The sequence below is a fragment of the Microtus oregoni genome, unplaced genomic scaffold (genome assembly GCF_018167655.1).
Source record: "Microtus oregoni isolate MIOR12 unplaced genomic scaffold, Mior012 000018F_ref0000195, whole genome shotgun sequence".
NCBI lineage: Eukaryota > Metazoa > Chordata > Mammalia > Rodentia > Cricetidae > Microtus > Microtus oregoni.
In genome coordinates, this window is record NW_024543077.1 from 23,484,048 (window position 1) to 23,502,132 (window position 18,085).

At 38.6% G+C, this 18,085-nt stretch overlaps 1 protein-coding gene across 2 annotated transcripts in view; it reads right to left on the minus strand.

Annotated features, from left to right (window-relative positions):
• Positions 1-18,085, minus strand: part of LOC121459113 (myomesin-1) — a 126,783-nt gene that overhangs the window by 17,035 nt on the left and 91,663 nt on the right. For both annotated transcript variants that reach the window (XM_041668634.1, XM_041668633.1), the window contains 7 exons: positions 9,708-9,864; positions 8,852-8,958; positions 8,695-8,739; positions 4,485-4,621; positions 3,406-3,550; positions 1,660-1,719; positions 1,323-1,390 (listed from right to left, as the gene is read on the minus strand). In XM_041668634.1, the coding sequence (XP_041524568.1) occupies positions 1,323-1,390; positions 1,660-1,719; positions 3,406-3,550; positions 4,485-4,621; positions 8,695-8,739; positions 8,852-8,958; positions 9,708-9,864 (719 nt within the window). The remainder of the gene's footprint in view (positions 1-1,322; positions 1,391-1,659; positions 1,720-3,405; positions 3,551-4,484; positions 4,622-8,694; positions 8,740-8,851; positions 8,959-9,707; positions 9,865-18,085) is intronic.

Sequence of the window (18,085 nt, forward strand, 5' to 3'; positions counted from 1 at the left end):
CTGTTCTTCACTGAAGGAAGTCAGGACAGGAACTCAAGCAGGGCAGGGTCCTGGAGGCAGGAGCTGATGCAGAGGCCATGGAGGAGTGCTACTTACTGGTTTGCTTCCCATGGCTTGCTTAGCCTGCATTCGCATAGAACCCAGGACCAGCAGCCCAGGGAAGACACCACCTACCATAGGCTGGGCTCTTCCCTCATTGATCACTAAATGAGAAAATGCCTTACAACTGGATCTCATGGAGGCATTGCCTCAACAGACGCTTCTTCCTCTCTGATGACTCTAGCTTGTGTCAAGTTGACACATAAAACCAGGCAGTGGAGCATGGAACCACAAGTGGAGCATTCCACACCACACAGTCCTGCTTCATTTGCAAAATTATTCAAAATAACGCACGGAATGCCTTCGGGTTATGTCTAAATATATGTGAAACATAAATGAATTTTATATTTGGATTTGAGTTCTCTCAGATATTTCATTATACAAACAAAATAAAAAAATTCCAAAATCCCAAATAAAACAAAATTAGCCCTAAACACCAAGCACTTATGATGCAAATCACTTTGGAGAAGGGACGCTAAAGCTGTGGCTTGAGAGTTCATGCCAGTCTGTAGCTCGGGTGACACATTCCCTATCACAGTTTCCTGCTGGTTTACTCAGAGCAGTCAACAGCATGACGCCTGTTGCTCATCACTCTGGATTAAATAGCGAAAGAGGAAAAACGGGTCCTTGTTCCACATACATGATGTGGGAGTATCATATATCAATCTGTTGATTTCATTGGTTAAGTAATAAAGAAACTGCTTGGCCCTCATAGGTTAAAACATAGGTGGGTGGAGTAAACAGAACAGAATGCTGGGAGGAAGAGGAAGTGAGCTCAGACTTGGAGCAGAGGCCATGCTCCCCTCTCCTCGGCAGATGCGATCAATGAAGCTCCAACCCAGGATGGACGTAGGCTAGAATCTTCCCTGTAAGCGCACCTAGGGGTGCTACACAGATTATTAGAAATGGGCTAAATTAATACGTGAGAATTAGCCTAGAAGAGGCTAGATATAATGGGTCAAGCAGTGTTTAAAAGAATACAATTTGTGTGTTGTTATTCGGGGTAAAGCTAGCCAGTGGCAGGAGCTGGGTGGTGGAATGCAACCCACAGCTCCTACAACACATACAGTCTCATCTTTATTCCTCCTGAGACGAGTATTTAAAATACATCCATCTCCTACCTTACATTTCTTTTTATTTTTTTATTGATTTTATTGAGCTATATATTTTCTCTGCTCCCCTCCCCTTCAACCATCTCCCACGGTCCCCATGCTCCCCCTTACCTTGCATTTCAATAGTACGTTACATTCACCAGTCACTTCCCAGCTCAAATACTCAGCAAAATGGGGACCTGGGAAATTTTAATGACATAAGCAATCTTTTAATTAGCTGTAAATGCAAGATCAAAGTTCATCTTAAATCTTGAGGCTATTTATGTTTGAAGTAAGATTTTCTTATGATTGTGAGTTTAGTTTTAAAATATTTTAGTATCTACATATTTAATAACAATTATTTTAAATTATTATCTTACCAAGCATTAACATAAGCAGTGCTGTTCACTTAACTTTGCTATAGAAATAACCTTGGAATATTTTATACAAAAAAAATGTCTATTTTTACCTTGTTTCCTGATCCATTCTTGTCGCTGGAATTCAGCTTCTTTCTGGAGCGTCTTATAAACTAGAAATTGAAAAACAAGGAAGTGTGAAATTGAATTGAGCAGCACGAATACGCACAACAACCACCATGCTAAGTGGCCTATTTTCATTACTATGGTATGCAGAGATTGTGATGGCCCTGCTTGTTCTGATTTTTATAGAGACAGCCTTTGAAAACTTAATAGCTTTGTGTATATGTGAGTCTGTGAGTGTGTGTGTGTGTGTGTGAGTGTGTGTGTGTGTGTGTGTGTGTAGGCTAGAAGTAGACATTGGGTATCTTTACTAACTGTTCTCTACCTTACACACACACACACACACACACACACACACACACACACACAGAGCTGCCAAGACAGGAAATGATGAAGCCACACTGGCTGTTACAAATACAGACATCTATCAGTCTTCGCAGCTTGTGGAAGGGCCACTGTTTAAGCCATGTTGGCTTTCACAGGCGTTTATCACAGCTGCCCTCTGCAGTCTAGTTACAATATATGATTGACAGGTTGCACACATTCAGTACCTTTACATCTTTCTTTCCAGAGTTTAATAACTTAGAGTAAGCACATATTGTTAAAAAATAGTGTCATGGTTTGTATATATACATATCTATATCTATATCTATCTATCTATATCTATCTATCTATCTATCTATATGGTTCTGTCTGTACTGCAGCTTTCTAGGCTGAAGAATTTAGTAATATGTACTTGTTTGCATGTGAAACTATTTAATTGTGCCTGAAAACCAGGAACAATTTTTGTGCTTTTTTTTTAAAGTAATGTTCATTTCAAGGCAATGGGATACTTTGAGAAGTATTGAATAGATTTTATAATGGGATACTCTGGGAAGTACAGACTAGATTTTGTAATGGGATACTGTGGGAAGTATTGACTAGATTTTGTAATGGGATACTATGAGAAGTATTGACTAGATTTTGTAATGGGATACTCTGGGAAGTATTGACTAGATTTTGTAATGGGATACTATGAGAAGTATTGACTAGATTTTATAATGGGATACTCTGGGAAGTATTGGCTAGATTTTGTAATGGGATACTCTGGGAAGTATTGACTAGATTTTGTAATGGGATACTCTGGGAAGTATTGACTAGATTTTATAATGGGATACTCTGGGAAGTATTGGCTAGATTTTGTAATGGGATACTCTGGGAAGTGTTGACTAGATTTTGTAATGGGATACTATGAGAAGTATTGATTAGATTTTGTAATAGGATACTGTGGGAAGTACTGACTAGCAACTGTAATGGGATACTATGGGAAGTATTGAGTAGATTTTGTAATGGGATACTCTGGGAAGTACGGACTAGATTTTGTAAAGGGATACTGTGGGAAGTATTGACTAGATTTTGTAATGGGATACTCTGGGAAGTGTTGACTAGATTTTGTAATGGGATACTCTGGGAAGTACTGACTAGATTTTGTAATGGGATACCATGGAAAGTATTGACTAGCAATTATAATGGGATACTCTGGGAAGTATTGATTAGATTTTGTAATGGGATACTATAGGAAGTTTGACTGGATTTTGTAATGGGATACTGTGGGAAGTATTGACTAGATTTTGTAATTTGACTCAGGATACACTAAACACTTCCAGATGCCAGTCACGGGATCTCTTTTAAGCCATGAGGTATTTACACTGAAATAAGTAGCCAAGTGTTCCCTGACTGTCCCTCAGAATTCTTACCATCTCCAATCAGAACAAGAGTAGAGTGGCCAGTTGCTTTTCCATCTTGAATCTGGAATGTGTATGTTCCCTCGTCCTCATCCTGAAGCTTCTCCATGAACATTTCAATAATGCCAGTGTTCCGGTCAATGTGCATCTTGTATTTCTTCGACGTGAAAAGATAAAGAGAGAGAAATCAGAAAGGAAAACATTTGGCTTTGAAGGCAATAACCCTGATAAAATTAAAATGAACCCCAAAGAATCATAATTTTAAAATATCTGCACAACTAAGAAAATTGCTTAAAAATCTTATTCCTGGAAAAGGGAACATTATGTGAGTGTGTGAATTAGACAGGAATTGATTATGAATATTTTGAAATTTCAACAATATGGCCACCCAAACAAGACCTTCACAGTTGATATGCCAATATAGATGGGGTAAATCTCATAAAGCCTCATCCCTAAATGAGAGCTATGGGCAAGCAACGGCTGCCAAGAGAGGGAGAAACAGTCTTTCCTTAGATGAGCCCCCTGATAGGTTATCCAGTCCCAGGTAGTCAACCCTAAGCACATACATATACAAACCACACTCAGTGGACTCAGCAGGTTGTATTAAGAGGTCATGAACTTAAAAGGGAATAGGAGATCATGGGAGGAGTTGGAGAAGAAGTTGGAGGGATAGAAATGATGTATATATAGTACAATGGATGACATTATTTTTAAAAATTAAATATAAATAAAATATTATATATAATATATAATATGATATATTATTATATATAGTAATATATTAATATATATTATATATTATAATTAAAAATATATATAATAAATATATATTTATATAATTTTTATATATTTATATATAAAATTTTATATTTTATATATATAATAAATATATTTATATAAAAATATTATATATATATATATATATATTTGGTTTTTCGAGACAGGGTTTCTCTGTGGCTTTGGTGCCCGTCCTGGAACTAGCTCTGTAGACCAGGCTGGTCTCGAACTCACAGAGATCCGCCTGCCTCTGCCTCCCGAGTGCTGGGATTAAAGGCGTTTAATTGGAAAAAAATAGGGAGGGGAAAGCCTACCGGCCCCTCAAAAATTTCCTTCTCGTTAAATATGTAGTTGACTTTGGCGTTGCCAGACAGCTTCTCAGCTTGCATCCAAAACCGAACCTGACCTTTCTCCAAAATTTCAACTGCCAACTCTGACTTAGTTGGGACAGCTAGGAAAAAATAAAAATAGACATAGTAAGTGATCACACTGGCAAACAACAATACTGATATAGACATTCTAACAAGGAAAAAGAGTCAATACCAATAGCAATGCAGACCCCTGCTTCCTTCAAGACACAGAGACAGTGAGCATCATACAGGGAGACCTCAGAATACAGGACAGAGGCCTTGGCTGTTATTCTTGGGATGTCACCCCTATTGAATCATTATTGTCCCAATTGTAAAAACAGGGAAGGTGAAGTGATGTATAGGGGAACATCTGGTTAACATCTGTGACTCTCCACTGCAGCTTTAGTCAAGGTTATTCAAGGGCGTTCACAAGGAAAAATGAAGAGTTCTCAGATGGCCCAGGATGGCCAGCACCTAGCCCTAAGTCTGCTAGGAACAAGCTCTGTAGCAGTCAAGCGGCGGAGATGTCTTTCTTTGCATTTTCCTCTGTCCACTCCATAGAATCTCTACAGGTTTGCTCTGCTTGGACATTCTGTACCGAGGAGATGCACTTGAAGAGAGAAGACAGACTCTGGGGCTGAAACAAGATCCTGAACAGTTGCTCCCCTCCTTAAGCCTGTCAACATGGATATGGTGTGCCTCACTTGACAGTCAGACAATTAACTATGGTACAAGGGGTAACATTAACATACCATGAATAATGATCAGTAATTGGAAGGCAAGTCTCTGTTCTCCCACCAAGTTTACTGACGAGAAAGCTGAATGCTAAGTAAGAGTCATTACATCTAGGCCACAGAGCTAAGCCCGTGATTATCCCTGCTATTCTGAGCTGTTCTTTGTCCCAGTTCCATTTCTCTGATGGACACTGTGGTTTTCCAGTGTGATAAATGTCTGAGTGAAGCAGATAAAGGACAGTCCCCAAGACCAGAGGCCAACCTTACTACAAACAGGTCTTGAGGATGGAAAGCATCATTTAGAAACGTCTGGAGATGCCATCACGGAGGTCCTAACACATGAGTGGTTTGACTTGGAATGGCAATGCAAAGGAAGGGACTGGCTTCCTTGGGAGCCTTTGATGTTCTCTGTCTGACCTGAATCACAAGAATACTGTCTAGAAGAAAAGAGACCACCATGAATTCCCTGAGGGCACAGAACAAACATGGCACGTGCCTACACGGAGGCAGACTTTGTCATGGTTATGGGAACAGCACTGGAGTCAGCCCTTGGGCTTCACCAGCTATATGCAACTGGTCTAGCTGTTAGTCCCCGGCCTCATGTTCTTAACCTCTAGAATTAAACTACCACAGTACAGAGCCTTTCCAGGTCAGTGTATGTCCAAATGACATATTCCGTATAAATGCCCTAGAAAGGGCCTGGCACATAATAAATGCTGTATAAGTGTTGGCTAGTAGTATTTTGGTATCTGTTTTCCCTCCAGTTGCTTCAATAATTTCCTATAATTACAAAGCATAATGTGTTGACAACTAGGAAATACATAGCAGTGTGTCTATATTTATGGCTATAGGCTTAAGTGTGTGCACACAATACAGTACTTGTATAGATGGGACAAGATGCAGACAAGTTTGTCTGCAGATGACGAACTGGGAGGCAGGATGTTAACGATGCCACATACTCTACCCTCTGACTCACCACAGTGCAACTCAATATCATTACTGGCACAGCAGGCCATATTATTTTCAGATTTTACATCTATACTTTTCATTTATCTTTTCCTTTGCTTAGACACAAATCACCTTCTCTGGCAGTTTAGAAAACATATTATTGGTAGAGTGAAGGTGCATGCTTAATGGCTTTGAAAATATTTTTAAAATGGCTTTACAGAAGAGAATTTACTACATTAAAGGATAAAGGAACCGAATATCTAAAATTTACATTCAGTGAGAAATGAGACTTTTAAAACCTTATAAATATCAACAAAAGGACATAATGTTTTCCTTGACCAGGAAGAAGTGGGTATGAATTAAAAAATTAGATATGCTGCTTTGACCCTTGTGGAAGATCTCTGAAAATGTTCCTTTAGTGACGTCATCACTGTGGCTTGGGGATTTGATGCTCTTGCTCAGAGTTTGAAACACACCCTTGGGCTTGCCCTTTGTGCCAACCACATTGTCACAGCTCGTCTCTAATAGGAAGCTCGAGTTTGCTGTCACCCCCTCTCCAAGAAGCCACAATTATAATAATCCTTAGGCTTATGTAAGATACAACTTCTCAGTGTAGGGGACAACAACATGAGTCAGCTATGACTTCCTTAATTACACTACCTCCAAGCCTATCTGATCATCAGACTACGGGAGGCCCAGGTAAAGTGAGCTCAGCAGTGATGCCCTGTCTTGACTTCTCTCCCCACCATCTTGTAGCCTAAGTGTAAGTGTTGTTGGGGAAGCTGTTGCCTGGATACGTGAACAGTATTTACTAACTAGATTAGTACTTCTCTCCACTTCTACCAGGCTTGAGTCGAGGATGTAAACATGTACCTTAGAGACAGCTTCTTATTAGGTCCTAAGAACAGTCACAACAGCCAATGCTAGAAAATGAAACCAAAGCCCAGGGAAATGGAAGCGATTTGCTCAGGGTCACAGAACAAAGAATGTCCAGGGAGGCTGTCACCTTCTGTACAGTTTTCAAAATTAACTTTTCAGTCATCATCTACAATAATATCTCCAGTTCCACGGCTAATAAACACACAGAGGAAGTGAGGGCCATGTGCTGGGATCTCCTGGAACTCCATAGTCGCAAAGGAGTAAACATGTGTAAGCATCGGGGGAGCCTAGTTCAAAAGAGGGAGAGCGAAGGATAATAAATATGCCGTGAATATGGAAAACAATTAAATATGCTGTAAGCACCGAGGAGTCTTTTAGGCTCTTCCTTGAAAAGAGGGAGCGTATCTACCACTTTTTAGTCTGCTTTCTCAAACACCAGATTGTTTTTCTCTGGAGGTGTCTCTACTTTGGCCACTGGGTAAGAGATCGTTTCAGACCAGTGAGCCTTTTGGGTGTTATTTTCTTTCCCTTCTCTTAGGTGTCCACGGTGGAGTTTAATCTTTTATAAGGGAGGTGCCTTATTTAGGACGTATAAATAGTTCAGAAGGGCTCTTCTTCTTTACCCTGTTTTCCAAGAGTATAAAGTGTTGTCATTAGATTGCCTTTATTTAGACATTTGAATATTCTATTACAAGCCAGCATTGCAGATTTGCCTAAAACGTATAAATGAGTATTGTTAGGAGATACAAATGTGATCCAAAATTGAAGAACATAATTACCCATACTACACCTACGGATCTTCACACAGCTCTGTTGAATGAAGCAGGAAGTGTGTTTCTATTTCTTTTCTTTTTTCTTTCCTCCCCTCCTCCTCCTCCTCCTCCTCCTCCTTCTCTCTCTCTCTCTCTCTCTCTCTCTCTCTCTCTTCTGTTTGCTTTCTTTACAGACAGGGTCCTAGGTAGCGCAGGCTGGCCTCTATCTTCCTATTTTGCTATATAGCCTAGGATGACCTTGAACTTCTGATATTCCTGCCTCTACCTGGGATAACAGGTGTATACCACCACATCTGGTTCAAATCCAGATATCTGTGAGTGCTACAAAGGTACTCTACCAACCATAGCCCCATGAAGTAGTTTTTTTTTATTTCAGTACCTTGGCATTTCTGGAGAAAAATGGCAAAGGAAAGTGTCATTTCTAGAAAGTTCTTCTGTGGACACCGGCATGTGATGTATATCCCAAGCCACTCCTTATCTCTTTTTCTCTTCTCTCCCTCCCTCCTTCCATGCCTCCTTGCCCCCACTTTCCTCCCTCTGACAGGTAGCCCAGACCAGACCATGAACTCACAACTTCCCTGTCTCTATCTCCAGCTTGTATTTTAAAGCTCTTAGGTAAAGACAGGGTTCATGTTGTCTAGTCCAGCCTTGAACTTAGTAGCCCAGGCAGGCTTTGAACTTGCCTTCCTCTTGTCTCCGCCTACAGAGTGACTAAGATCACAGGACTGAGCCATCAGGTAGGGCTTCAAACTCCTCCTAATGTCATGGGAGCTGTCATTTGTTCTATCACAAGGTGACGCTGGTAAAACTAGAATCTGTGACCGCATCTAGGATACTTACTTGGGAACTTGTGCTCCTGACTGAGGGCAAGCAGACGTTTTATTTCTGTGTGGGGAAACAGAAGACAAACCTTTACCTTCTAAAACAAGTGTCACATGATGATAACAGGAAAAATAAAGCAACATCAGACCTAGGAGTGCACAGATTTTAAACTTACCTTCTTCATCTATCAAGTAGCTTGATGCTATCCCGTCAGTGTCTGTCACACCACAAGAATAGATGCCCAAGTCATCTGTCCCGAGGTCTTTGAAGGTCATTTTTGTCCTTCAAAACAAAATATTTTTCTTAGAAATGAGCCTGAAAGGTCTGTGTGACTGTCAACTCACCCTATCGCTGATCCCCTGGACATGAGACTCCTTTCGTGTGGGACACTTGTTATGTCCCTACCCACCTCCTCACTCCCACTAAGCTAAAGTCTGGTAACTCTTGCTGTCTTGGGAGCCTTTTCTGACCTCTAGTAGGATGATGGGGCACAGGTATGAATACCCTGTCTCCAAGCTGTGGTGCATATATATAATACACATCCTCCAAAGACATTTTCCTGGCTGGCTGGGGAATCTAAGTTTTTCTCCTCTTGGGCAGACTGCAGGTGACTCTGGCTGTTTCTATGCTTTCTGTTGCGTCATGGCACCCAGCACCTGTCTGGAACACAGCGTATGAATTAATGAACAGACCAATATTCTAGATTGTTGTGTTTTTTCACTTTGGCGAGCTCCATTACCAGTCATGGTGTCTGTCATCTAAGATCAACTAAACATTTAAATGTTAAGTGAATAAACTAGGAGAAAAGTTGACAATTGAATGTCTTTTTCTTTAGCCAAATGTGTTCTACTCCAAGAACCGTGCATTAGAGGAGTATTTTAAGGCTTATACTGGCTATGTGCTTTTATAACGCCAGACATAAAATAGCTATGACTTCATCTTCTTATTCCCAGGAAGTTAAGTAGGGGTCAAGGAGCTTATTTCATGTTCTTATGGTGAAACTGGAATGAGTTATTAGAGAAATTCCTTACTTATTGCCTTTGCTTTCGACTTCTAACCGTGGAGAGCCATCAGTAGGTACATAATCTTTGGACCAGACGAATTCTGACTTGGGCGACATCTGGTCACATTCAAAGTTCAAGGAAATGACTCCATCGTCATCCACGTTTACAACGACCTCTTTGGTACCTAGAGGATCATAAAAAAGGCATTTGGGACTTGTCATAGAAACTAGTTACCTAAGAATTCTTGTGTTGAGATGCCTTCTTTTACTTAGCCTTAGACTAAGAGCTATCCCTGGCCCAGGGATAGGTCCCCAGTGTTCACTGCAATTCAACTTCTATTCTGTAACATGTGATTAACCAAATCTGCTGTGTTTCATACGTGAAGTCAACACTACAGCTCACTGTGTCTGTCCAGAACCGAGGAGAAGCTGACTGACATGGAAGTCACAGTGAGGGATGGATTTGATTGTCATTATGAACAGTCTTAGGCAAAGGAAACGTTGATTTATGACTTTGCTTCAATAAGTCTCCCAAATAAAATAACTCTGTATTATTTTCTTTTAAAATCCAGGAATCAATCTTGAAATGCATCCCCTCCCTTGGACTTATCCCCATTTAAATTTGAATATGATTCAGTAATAATCTTCTCTAGGTTGCTGCTAAAATCGCTGAGGTTATGGGGTGAGTGGAAGATGTTCCCACAGACATTCTTCCTTTGAAAAGGACATAATTCTGGGTGAGAGAATGTATGTAATGTTTACTCATTCGACTTTCTCCTAGAAATTTCTCTCTAGACTTTTAAAAAATGTTTTTCTAACCTTTTCTGGTGACCTACTAGATACAGGATTTATTGAAAAACTGACGTCCAATATAGCAATTTAAAGTTTGTACATCAGCATATCTAATGCTAAATCCAGCTTGGAAGAAGCAAAATGTGCTCTACTTATACAAATTCAGTCTTGTATAACTTGGTTTGGTTTAATATAAGGAAAATTGTATTTAGTCTCAGAAAGATACAGTTTTATTCTTTTTCAAGTATTAGAAAACTTTCCTATAGATTTTTTCCCAAAAGGATCTATTTTGTCTGTAGATACCACCATGAACGCCCATCATCCTGGGCACTATCCAATATAACCATCAATGGCGGCAGAGAGTGCCAATGTCCTACTAGGGACGTTCAAGAAGAAACCGAGCCCAGACAATGAGTGACAGGCTATTGGATCCCGATCCCAATAGCTGACATATTTGTGTTCTTACTGATGGCAATGCACACTTTAACTTCCACATCTGTGTATATGTCCAGAAAGTGATGGTTAACACATATAAAGAGTGGAAAGAACCCTAGTTTAAGCAGATTTTTTGAAGTCTTATTTTAAAGAGATGTTTATTATCATAGTTGACTCATAAGTGACCTAAAATAGCAATCAATCAAATGCTTAATTGTTCCTGAAGTGAAGCATCTGCCATATGGTCCTTGTAAAGTTGTAGGCCCTGTCTTATTTCTGTTCCTGACAGCACATGACTCATGACATAATGCTCACACCCATATTATAAAGTCCTAACCAATGTGCTCGCTGGAATTTAGACAAAGGCTGGTGCTGAAGAGTCTTTGTGCCCAAGTAGTATTACAACACAGAGTTTTCAAGAGTCACTGTGAGAATACAAAGTCAGCATATTTGTATCACTATAATGAGGACAGAAGTGATGGGTGTTAACGAATTCTTTTAACTTTTTGCATAGTGTTTACTTGGGAAGCATTACCAATTATTCATATTTATTATGTTCTTACCTGTAATCCTTTTCCAGAGAAAATGAATCACTCTGCTTGCTCTTTATTATAGTAAAGACATGACTTAAGTTTGTAAAGAAAAGTATTATTTGGGCTAAAAACTTGATTTATTTTTTTCTTCTAAAGCTAAATACTAGAGTTTGACAAACAGGAGCAGTTCTACGAGCTTCACCTTTGTTCCAGTTCTATAGAGAACCTTTGAACTCTAAAGCCTCACCCACTTACAACCTGGCCACAAACCAAGAAATAAAAACACACAGCTCCCTGAGAGTCAATGCTCATGGATCAAAGTCCACTCTTGAGGGTCCTACTCACACTGGAGAATTCCGGACTGTCACATGGAATCTACTTATGTTTCACTAGTGACCAGTTCTGATAACCCTAACTGGTTTCTTCCAGGTTAAGCTTAAATGGAGACGGTTTTCCTATGACTTCTACATCCAGAACAGCCACAAGACTGCTGGCTGAGATAATCCAGCCTCATGAATACTCCAGTCAGGACTGACCATAATCCTAAATTTTCTTTGGGTCCCCATGATATTATCAGCACCCCCAATTAGCAAGAAGTATCCTAGAAAACTACATTCCCCCAAAATAGATTATGGATGCTTGTCTTTGTTTAGAGGGTTGGTTACAAGTTATTATTGGTAATAGTAAGGAAAAAAAACTAAACAAAGGAAATTAGATTCAAGGTTCTTGTTTTGAAAAGATAGGATAAAGGGGCAGATGATTAAATCTACTCTAAAAATAAAAAAGGGAGAATATAGATATGATAAGATAAAAAGGTAGATTACTGAATCTTTTAAAAAGCAGCTATTAGTTTTAAATGTTTTACATTGGATTGGACTTTTGTATATTACGTACAAATTTTTGTATATTGATACAAATTTGAGATTAATTTTTTTAAAAACATATTGTACATATGTTTCTACTCTTGTTCAAGGTATTGTACCTATACAGCTCGTTTAACAATGTAATGCAAATTTCTAGTCTTTGAAGGTTATTATTACCAGTTTAGGATAATAAGGAAATGCAACTTAGTAATTAGTCACCTATTATAATCAAACCTGTAGTCACATTAGGTAAGATATAGTTTAGATAGACAGGTCATCTTCAAGCACTTCAGATATCTCCAGAATATGGCATTTAAAATGTTTTAATAACATAGGCATTTTTATGACAAAGAGACATGTCTGCTCCAGGCAGCACCAATCTACTTCAGAGAAGATAACGGACATCGAAGAAACACCACATGGAGTTTTCTTTCTTTGTGGCAAAAGTAAACCACAGGACAACAAAATGACTTTGCCTCAACTGCTGACAGTATGCTGTCCTAATTGGACAAGCAGGACACAAAAGAAAGTGACTTGACTACCAAACATTGTCAAGACATGGAGGGACAGCCCTTCAGAATATCCTGCTTCACAGAAAAGTCTGTCAGATATGCTAAGACTGTAGGTCAGCTGTTTCTGTCATCACTCACATTTTTTTGGAAATCACTTACTGGTACTTCCTGCTTACTCAACTAATATTATTTCCTTCTCAGGTCTCTGCAGTAGTTGAAGACTAGTTATAGTTACAGTTTTCCTTGTTTACCAGATGCAGAAAGCAAGTTATGACAGAAAGTAAATTAGGTATAAGACTTTGGACTCACAAATATGGGATAGATATGGAGTATTTTCTCTGAATTTGTCAAATGCAAATAAACTAGACATTGTTGATGTACTTACTGCCTGTATATATTGTATATAGTCATTGTACTTACTGTATATAGCTTTCTTACATTAGTTTTAGCCTTCTTTTTTATTTCTGGCAAAAGGGGAAATATAGTAATTAATTTGTATTTTAATAAATAAATATTTAAGAATCATAAAGTATTCTTAAATTTACTTTCTGCTGTCTGTGGTGATGGTATCTTTAGGAGATCCTAAAAAGAAATTTTGGGTTAATTGCTAAGTCCTGTGAGAGGCAACTGTATCTAATTTTTTGCACAGTCTACATGTAATGGGAGAGTGCAGGGCTTGTCTCAAGTCCTAGCTAGAGTAGTCTGTTAGGCTGGGTCATCTCAGCTAGCCACACCGAAATTATTCTGAGCAATCTAGTTTCAGCTTCATGGTGCTATCCTACTCCTGGAGGAGTCATCATTGTGAGGCCCCATCTTCCTTATGGAGACTTTTGGGTTAGGTGTGCTCATGGTTCACTGCAAAAAAAACTGATGGAGATTCAAACCCAAAATCATGTGCAGGAAGGTAGATGAAACCTTTTTCTAGAATTAGTTAGTACTCCATGTGACCATTAATATGACAAAAAGTTTAACATATATATATATATATGTGTGTGTGTGTGTGTGTGTGTGTGTGTGCGTGTGTGTGTTATACCCTATATATATCTTATACCTTAAGAAAAACTGTCTTCTCTTTAATCCCAGCACTCGGGAGGCAGAGGCAGGCGGATCTCTGTGAGTTCGAGACCAGCCTGGTCTACAAGAGCTAGTTCCAGGACAGGCTCCAAAACCACAGAGAAACCCTGTCTCGAAAAACCAAAAAAAAGAAAAAAAAAAAGAAAAACTGTCTTCTAATTAAGAGGTGTCTCTTGTTCAAATTGAGTCTTTATCAATTTTGATATATCCATAGTTTTTTTTCTTCTGTGGAAACAAAATCAAAAACCCTTCCCCAACATAACACATGGTCTGGTTTCTATTCTGAGGTCAGTAGTACATCTTTAAGTATATTGGTTGATTTAATTCCATAGTTTTTTTTCTCTACTATTCCATGTCTCTCTGCAGCTGTTGTTTCTTTTTCATTAGTATGTAAAAAATTCAAAATTAATAAAGCATTATGCAATCTATTTCCGGGGGGTATTTTTCATCCCTTTTGGTTTATTTAACACGTCCTTTAGAGTTCGAGTTGATCTTTTTATAACTGCCTGTCCTGTAGAATTGTGTGGTAAACCTATAATGTGGTTTATATTATAATAAGCAAAGAACTGTTTAATTTTCTTAGAGACATATGGTGGACCATTGTCTGTCTTTATTTATGCAGGTATACCCATGATGGCCATAACTTATAGCAAATGTGTGATTACCAAATCTGCATTTTCCAAACCCAAAGCAACTGTCCATCGAAAACCTGAACATAAGTTTCAATAGTTTGGTGTACATATTTTAATTTTCCAAATCCTACAAAATGGAACACATTTATCTGCCATATTGCATTTCTTTGAATACCCTTTGTGTTACTTCCTGCAGCTAGTGGTGTTTGGTTGTTTAAAGAACCAGTAGGACACCTTATAATTTCCTTGGCTTGTTGCCATGTAATGGAAGAGTCCTTTTTTAAAACCTTTGCTATTGATATGATGTTTTTTGTGAAAGTATGAGGCCTTTAGTACATTTCCAATCAATAATTGATCAATTTCTCTATTACCTTGTGCTAGAGGACCTGGCAGACCCATATGGGATTGGATGTACATTGGATGATGTCTATTACTGATTTTATCTTGTACCTGAATAAATAATGAAGTCAAATCTGTGTCATCTGATATAAATTCAGCGGTTTCAATATGCTAAACAACTCTTTCCGCTTATTGAAAATCAGTAACTATGTTGAGAGATTCTTTAAAGTCCCTTAGTATCATGAGAATAGCATATAATTCTGACTTTTAGACAGAATCATAAGGGCTTTGTTCCACTTTACTTATATCTTCTGATTTGTAACCTGCCTTTCCTGATTTGTTTGCATCAGTATAGAATGTACAGGCTCTAGTTATTGGTGTGTCCCATACAATATGAGGAAGGATCCAGTTAGCTCTCTTTTTAAGTTGAATTCTCTCGCTTTTGGGATAGTTGTTGTTAATCTCCCCCCAAAAATTACTACAAGCTCTTTACCAGGATTCACTGGTAAACACGTTAAGAACTGAAAACAACCAGAAGGAAGATATACAAACAAACACCTTCTTACCGGTAGAGATATCACTAAATTGCAACCCTGTTCCACAAATAAGTTTGGTACTTATGGCTCTGAGCTGTATGCAAAAAGTGTTAAGTTGTAGTACATGCATCAAAAAGTAGTTATTGAAACAATCTTTTCAATAGAATTTCAAAGTCTTAAAATGAAAATCAGAGAATTGATGATTGTGGTAAACTCAGATAAATAGAACAGTTGGATACTTAAAACCAATATTATTTATTTATTTATTTACTTATTTCATGGTGCTGAGTATCAAACTCAGGCTAGGTTTAATAGCCAAATATTTCTAAACACAAGTGTGTGCCAGGATAGAATGGTCAAGCTTAGTTGATGTCCTCAATAGTGTTGAGAGAAGAAAGGGGACTAACTCATTGAAGCATTACAGAGATTAATTTTTGTAATGTAACTGGTGATATTATATGAAATATGAGGTGAAACAAAAGATGTTGCTTTCTTCTCTATATTTCCTTTCAAATATGCTATTTAAACCTTAACTGATGCATTCCCTTTATCTCAAACATGTGTGAATCTTACCTCATTATCTTATAACTGACATCTAACCTAAGAAATATGATATTTTATAATTTTGGAAAAGAACATGGTTGTTCTTTGTTTTTTATAATTCAATTATAACTTAAAAATAACTAGTTTCTAGGATAGACAGTGATGTAGGAATCAGTTGCAGATTCAGCTAGTATCTAAGCATTTTCCTTGTCTGTGAAACTTTTCTTGGTCAATTATGTCGGATTGGCACATGGTAACATTGTAGCAAGTACAGAGGTGTGAACATTTCTCCAACCTGTGCAAATTTAATTGTACCTATGATGGATGACGGTAGTTAATTTATTTTAATAGTTGGAAAATAAAGAGAACAGATAAAACCAGTTTGAACTATTTGGATCTTAAGGTTTAAAATATAAAATGTTATGAAGATGACTATTTATTTAGTAGCATTTTTATTCTCCAAAATGTTGCCCTGGTTCTTTAATTATTGAGAACAGAATTAAATTCTGTAAAGGTAGAAACTCCATCTTCCATATTTTCTGTACATACATGTTCTGGGCACTGGGCTGAAAATGTGACTTAAAAAAACATAGTTAAAAACTGTTATGATATTTTGTTGGAGCATGTTCTATTAAAGCTTCCACATGACATAAATATTTTGATAAACGTCAAGTGAAATAAAGGCACTGTCCTAGTGGCCATAGCTTTCCTACTTCATTTTACACGTACTGTCCAAAGCAAGACCCACGTCTGCTGTTCTGCAGTCAAGAAAGGACTCCTGCGAGCAGTTTTATCCAAGGGAAAGGCCAACCCACTTTCCCATGATGTCTGTTGGAAAAGGGAACCCAAGTTTTCAATGACTCGGGATTTTTCAGGAACAACTTGTGAATTTGTTTAAAAACATGAAGGTTCATGCGGAACATTGGGATTAGAGCAGAAAAAATGAAGGGTGATTTTGGACTGACAAGGCTTTAAAGATTGCCCTGAGGCTTCAGAGATGGCTCAGTGATTAGGAGTGTGTTCTCCTATAGAGACCTGCGTTTGGCTCCCAGCATTCACAGCAGCTAACAACCCACGCAGACTCCAGCTCCCCGAGAGCCAACACCCTTCTCTGGACTTCACAGATAACCTGAGCTCTTGTACACATACCCCCCACATACACATACACATACACACATGCTCAGAAATAAACCTTCAGGAAAAAGAAAAGTTGTCTCTAGTCAGTGCCTCAACCTATAAAAATCCTTACTGTAGACACAGGGCCATCTGATCTCACAGTGATCTCACAGGTGGCATTGCACTGACCTCCCAGTATGAGAAGGAGCTAAGAAATGATCAGGATAACATAAACCCCTTGAAACTTAATTTAGTCTACCCCAATTTTCTCTTTTCTAAAAAAAAAAAGCCAATAAATAGATAATAAAATAATAACAAAAGATCATATGTTGGTGAGCTGTTTACTTTCTGCCCATCTCATAACGAGATGTAATCCTACAGCCTTTTACGTGAGCACTAATAGGAGCTTTCTCATTCTGCTCCATGTGTATGTGTGCATGAGTATGACATATGTGCCTTTGAAATCTTGAAAGAACAGCTAACTCAAACAGAGATGAATTGTTGTGGGCAGTGGCACGTACCACTGAGCAGTCTTGTCACTTGTCACACTTGCCTGACCTGTCATCATGGTCGCATTGCTAATGGCACCCAAACGGTTGGCAAGAAAAAAAAAAGAATTGCAAACAGACAAAAGAACAGAGCAAAGCACGGCATCTTGGGAGCAGCACTGGCTCAGGTGGGCTCTGTCTGCGAGAGGCAAGCAGAGGCACGGCTCCTTTAAGAGAGGCTTCCTGACTCAGCTTTAGCAGCAAAAATTATGCGGCTCTTTGAAGAGGGTCTGCCACCAAACACTTAAATGGTGTTTATGAGCAGCCTAGCAGCATGCTTCTTGGTGGTGGCATGGACTTTGAAACACCACAGAATTGTGGTAATAAACATGGCTCCCACCAGTACCTCCATCATGAAGCTAGACTCTCAGGAAGCCAAGGAGTGGTGAAGATCCAAGCGGCAAGGCTGCAGCTTTAATCCTAATCATATCCCTTACCAAATTAAAGACTTACGTGGTCAGAAAAAGATGAATATATACAATA